At 27.5% G+C, this 6123-nt stretch overlaps 1 protein-coding gene across 1 annotated transcript; it reads right to left on the bottom strand.

Annotated features, from left to right (window-relative positions):
• Window positions 1-529: 529 nt before the first annotated feature.
• Window positions 530-2163, bottom strand: LOC123205741 (nudix hydrolase 4-like). Its single transcript, XM_044622766.1, has 5 exons — window positions 1931-2163; window positions 1401-1515; window positions 1224-1307; window positions 980-1108; window positions 530-884 (listed from the first exon to the last, which is right to left on the bottom strand). The coding sequence occupies exons 1-5, from the start codon at window positions 2029-2031 to the stop codon at window positions 786-788; spliced, it is 528 nt and encodes a 175-aa protein (XP_044478701.1). The 5' UTR covers window positions 2032-2163; the 3' UTR covers window positions 530-785.
• Between the last annotated feature and the right edge of the window lie 3960 nt (window positions 2164-6123).

Genomic DNA, 6123 nt, shown 5'->3' with positions numbered 1-6123 from the left:
TATAATTATATTTTTATTTATTAATATTTTAGAGTAAAAATAATTTTATTTTTAATTAACATATTAAATAATATAAAAAAATATTTTAAAATAATTAAAATTAAAAAAATTTAAATATAATAAAATATTAATATTATTTTATTACTTTTAATCAAATACAATAATTATTTATATCTATTAATTTTTATCAAATAATAATATTTAAACTTATCAAATAATCTTTCAATTTTGATAATAAAATATTTTTCAAATCAATCATCTCCTAAAATGAAAAGATAAAAAATTAATCAATAATCTAAACTTATTCATTTTGAATATATAAATAAATATATATTATCAAAAAAATTAAATAATTTTAATTAATATTAAATTATATTCTTAAAAAAAAGAGTAAATATAATATTATTAGAATTTATTTCTCAGGGTACCCAATAATCCCCAATTTCTGAATCAACACTCTGATATTCCTTCTTGATAATACCAAGATTCACTTTCTCTAAGACCAAATAAGCTACCAATAAGAGCTGAGTTTCTCAAATCAAACTACACTTTATTTTTTATTAACAAAGATTGTCGACATTACAATTCCGACTCACCCACTAACACAAAATGTTGAAACTTCCAGGTGAGTGAAACAAGAAACAAACAATTGCAAACATCTCTGCTTTGTCCTGCAATTCGGAACGATCTAAAGTTTATCCGCCCTAACTGCAAGCTCTGTCTTCAACAACATCCTATTTACAAGTCAGATTTTCTTCATCAGCTACAAAGAATGATGTACCAGTTCAGGGTTGTCGTTGCGACGTTAGTTCCTCAACTAATCTGTCCAATGCTTCCTTCATCCACACATATTGACAAGCTTTTCTGGCTTCTGCCACGCTCATCTGCACAAATTATCCGCACAATTATCAGAGATTGTTTATACAGACGCTATGGATTTGATATGTAGAGTGAAAAGAATACGTGTAAATATGCATACCCAGGTTCTCTTTCGGAGATTTTTCTCCGGCCAGATTTCTAATTGCTCCTTAACAAGTAAAGAAAACATGAATCCTTCATAATAAGTGTCATGTGATTTGCTCTTGAAATTCCATTTACCCAATTCATGCTGCAAAATAATAATCAATATCAGTAATTACATCAATTTGTGCTCTTAGATGCAAAATTTATGGCAACTATCATCTCTAAATCACCATAAATAAAACTTATAAAAGTGAACCAACCTCAACAATTCCGGTTACCCCGGCTTCCTCCACAGTTTCTCTTAAAGCAGCATCTACTTTGGATTCATCAAGTTCCCAACCTCCCTGCAAATTAAACATGGGTTTAGATCATTTTGATGTGAAGGTTATTGCATTTCAAGTGACAAAAAATAGCACCTTGATGATATAAATAATTACCTTAGGGAAGAGCATCCCTTTGCCCTTTTGTGAACTGATGAGAAGAACTTGTATATCTTCCTCATCAATCTCATGCTGAGGCTGCTTAATCCCTTTATATCTATATGGTACGCATCTGCACAATGGTAGATTATCAAACATTTCGTCAAAATAAGGTAAATGACTTTCCCACCACCCAAAAACCACTGTTTCAAGCCAGAAATTATATAAATATATGGAAGTCAAGTCAGCGCGTAGGCTTAGTGGCTCACTCAACACCGCACACGCCTTAGCACCTTCTAAAAAAAAGATGATTTTTTACCCCCAAGAAATAAAATTGTAAAAGTACTCCATTATAATTCTAATATGACAAGTTTAACAACCCAAGCTATGAGATTTCATAGAAAACAAGCAAAGGCTTCCCTGAAAAGTCCTCAAAATCTTAATTTCAGATTAATTTGTTGATATAAATGTTTTGAACAATAGAATTTAGAAGTAGGCAGATAGAAAAACAAAAACTTGATGCAAATAAGGAATTCAGAGATACTAACCCAACGACTTGGCGGAAACCCATCTGACAATAGCGTTGTAAATGTCTTCCAGTCCGGGAAACCAGAGGAACAACGGGTTCTTTAGCAACTAAAGCCGCCATGTTTCGTTTTCTTTCAGCTGGTAATAGCTTTAGAAAAGCACTTAAACAGAGAGTTAAGCTGGTTGTTGTGTAATGAAAAAATAGCAAGGAAGAAAGAGCTGCGCCTTCAATAATTGAAGGAGAGAGAGACGGATAGACATGATATAAGGATTGGAGATGGAGATAGAGGTGAAAGTAGGTGGGGCCTATGACACGGAAGGAGGTGAGAGTGATAGCATGCTCCTAGAGAGTACGCGTCTCGTGACCCCCTTTTCTTCTTTTAATAATAAACGGCGTGTCGACACTACACAGTCCACACGCATGCATGGACGACAATTTTTATTCAATAAAATTACGAATATCATTTTAAATTGGAAAAGGACAATTTCTCTATCTAAGTTTCGGTAAATATATCTCTATCATAAATAAAAAATTTAAATACTTATTTAAATTTTATTTTATTAAAATATATTTTTAAAATTATTTTTGTTAAGATTAAAAGATAAAATTATTATTTTATTAATAATATTATGAAAATTTAAAATTTAAAATTAATAACATGAACTTAATGCAAAATAGAATTAGAAATTTATAAATTGTTTTGCCTTCAAACGTTAAAATTGATATTATACATTTTTCACTAGGGTGAAAATGTTAATCAAGATACTTTTGTCTTATATAAGATATGGAAAACTTTGCAGTTAAGAAAATGATTTTATAAAGTAAGAAATAGAAAGGATGACACCAACCCTTTTCAAATTTGTGGATGTGCTTTACTAAAATGAAGCTTCACAAGTGAAAATTTGAATAAACGTATTTATTTTTAAATATATAAATAAATATATTTATAATATATTATTATATAATTAGATATTATTTTATTTTTAATTTAAAATTAATTGATTATTTAATAATATAATTAAATATATAATAATTTATATATTTAAATAAATATGTATAGTTTTATTGGAAATTTTTTTTTTGAAAGATGATAATAATGATATAGAGCCTTGAAATGGTTTCTTCTTACCCCAATTATTATTAAATTTTTAATTACAATTTTTTCTATTATTATAATGTATAGATAAAATATAAATACGTGTTTTAAGTATTTCCTCTTTTTATCATTAGCTGTAATTTGTTAAACCAAATTCTATTTTTAACTAATAAAAGTTTTTATATAATTAAAAATATTATTTAAAATTATGTAAGTAAATGGGAGATAGAATTTATGCTTAATTTGCAATTGTAAAATTTTTTTTTAATTTTTTTAATTTTTTAAATTCTTGTATACTTGTTTAAAATAAATTTATAAGCTAGTTTGATGCATTTAAAATTTTTAATTAATATTCTTAGCATATTAAAAATAAATAGATATTTAAATATTATATTTCAAAATAAGAAATGTAAAATATAATATAGATATAAATAATATTATACGATAAAACTCAAATTTTATCAAACTCATAAAATGACACCCCAAAGAACAACAAACTACTTTAAAGTGACAAATTACTCAAGTTAGTGACCAAGTAGACCATCTATCCAGATATTAGCTCAAAAGGCAGATAAAAATTCTAGCATTCAAAGATTACGAGAAAAACTCATTTGATAATTTAATTCTTCAAGTATTTATGATATTATTATCCTATTTCATGTTGTGTTTATATTAAAAAATTATCATCTCATATTAAATAAGGATTATGTATAAATAAATTTTGAAGAAAAAATTTGAACACTACCAACGGGTTACACTAAAAAGGGTACAATATGCTCGATACGACCCATTATCGTATCTACTATCAGTCTATCACAAAAAGATAAAAACAAAAACAAAAAGCTGTGCACATTAATCTCACTAATTTATGATTAGTGTTAGGAATTAAAGTAGCAAAGGTGATTAAGACAAAAACAATGGGGGCCAAAACTATATGCTTTACTTTAACATCTTTGTCTACATTTATGGATTATAACTAAGTCCACCTTTATCATCCACACTAACCTTTCTTCTTTTATAATGAATTATTATTTATACTTTTTAATTTTTAATTCTTAGTGGCGTGATCAATTTTTGTTAACTATATTAATTGTAAGCATAACATTATATTATTATTATTATTATTATTATTATTTACCATGATATTGACAATTATATGTAACTAAGTATGTATACAAATTGATGTGGTACAACTCCTTTCTATACTTATATATTATATATCTACATTAATTTAGTATTTATTAATTATATATATTTTTTACATAAATTCATTGATTCTTGTTCTACATCAATTTGTACAATGAGTTTATATAAAGAGTCTGCAAATCTACTATTTTTTTTTTAAATATTACCATGAAATTAAACATTACTTACTATTATTCTTAATTATCGTGGAGAACTCTTGTAATAAATCAGGTTAAATAAAATATATCTTGTGGGTATATACTTATCAATAAAACTAGAGATTAATTATTTTAACAATTTTTTATCCTATTTATGTAAATCAAACCACTATTTTATTTATTATACAATTAAAAAGACATGCTTTTGTCGGCTCCTCCTCTACTCACTATAAATTCAACTATTGTTTTGTAAAAATCAATACAAAATTATAAAAATCTTACATGAAACTCATCTTAATCTAAGTAAGTACAAATCTAAATCCTAATAATCTTTTTTATTTTGTTAGAGATTTGAAATCCCTAGAATTTCAAATAGCATATCCTTTGTGATTTTGTGCGGTAAGTCATCATTTCTTAATGAAAGTTGTTGTTTGCTAGTTAAATTAGTCAAAATATTGATTATTTTGCCATAAAAATTCGTTAGATTAAGTAGAATATATGTTTTATGGTCAAATTGCTAGAAAGACGTAACTGGTGAAATCTAAAATTTTTGTGAGATCGGTCAGACGGATTAGCCGGCTAGCCTAGGCTGAAAGGTTTGGTTGGCCTATTCGCCAAGTACTATTGGTAGTTCCTTTGAAACTTTAAAATATTAAATTTTCATTTTATTATATATTAAATTGATATTGTGTTGTATTGCAAGTATTATTTTCATTTTAAAATGTTGGTTTATGTAATACCCACAGGTATGTCTCGAGGGTAATATACTCTTTATGTATGAGCTTAATTGTTGTGTGAAGAATTAAATGTGATTTGAAAGTCAAGGTGTAAATTTTCGGTGACACATGATTGTGTATAAAGAGGTCATGCCCGCGTGTTGTGCCAAGTCAACATAATAAGATAGATTCTACATGAAATTCAAATTTCACGATATATGACTATGTATCGAGTGGTACATGCCCATATGTGCAACTATATGTTTTAGTTTTTATAAAATATAGGTTGCTACATTTTAAATATTATTATTCATAATCCTTAAATGCACGAAATCTCCCAAAAGTGAGAGAAAGTGAAGGTTTGACGATCAGACTTCTATTTTGTGTCTTCGACGGCTTGATTTTGATGACATGGCAATAAGAAAAGTTAGAGAGAAGGCAACATATTTGTGCACTTGGATTTTCGTGGATTTGAGGTAAGTAGGATCTGTTGATTGTTTTTGAATGCAAGCTGAGGCTATCTCATGATCTTTTATGATTTTGATGGTATTTAAAGTTAGATCAATCTCATGATCTCTTATTTTTCCAGGAGTATTATTATGATCCATTTAAGTTAAAGCATAAGAGGCTGATGATGATAGTGATTTTATGATAGACGATGAAACTATGTTGATGAATGATGAAAGACATAATGTTTAATAAGTGTGAAGTTACTATTTATGCAATTTTCTCATGTGAGGTTATAGGTGAGATTATGATGATAGTGATTTTGTGATAGACATATTATTAGGATTGTGATATACTAAGTTGTTGAAAGGAAATGAGGGTTCATAAGAACCATAATAGGGTTCAAACTCTGGTGTTTTTTGCTTTCTAGACTTGATACACGATTGTGTGGTATGAGACACATGACCATGTATGCGATACCCAGAATTCAGTTTACATTTTTCGGTGTTCCAATGATCATCAAATGTCATTGATCGATAAGTGGTCAATGAGAACATGTGGACTTCTAGTGTATAACTTTAGCACGATCATGTGTGAAGGTGTAATGATT

The sequence above is a fragment of the Mangifera indica genome, unplaced genomic scaffold (genome assembly GCF_011075055.1).
Source record: "Mangifera indica cultivar Alphonso unplaced genomic scaffold, CATAS_Mindica_2.1 Un_0014, whole genome shotgun sequence".
In the NCBI taxonomy this organism is placed as follows: Eukaryota; Viridiplantae; Streptophyta; class Magnoliopsida; order Sapindales; family Anacardiaceae; genus Mangifera; species Mangifera indica.
Note: the sequence above shows the minus strand (reverse complement) of the source record. Positions and strands in the feature narration are given on the sequence as shown.

Coding starts and splice junctions, on each gene's coding strand:
- LOC123205741 (XM_044622766.1), bottom strand. CDS start 2,031: ATGGCGGCTTTAGTTGCTAAAGAACCCGTTGTTCCTCTGGTTTCCCGG. Junction 1,516..1,930: donor GGTTTCCGCCAAGTCGTTGG/GTTAGTATCTCT, acceptor ACCATTGTGCAG/ATGCGTACCATATAGATATA. Junction 885..979: donor ATCTCCGAAAGAGAACCTGG/GTATGCATATTT, acceptor TAATTTGTGCAG/ATGAGCGTGGCAGAAGCCAG.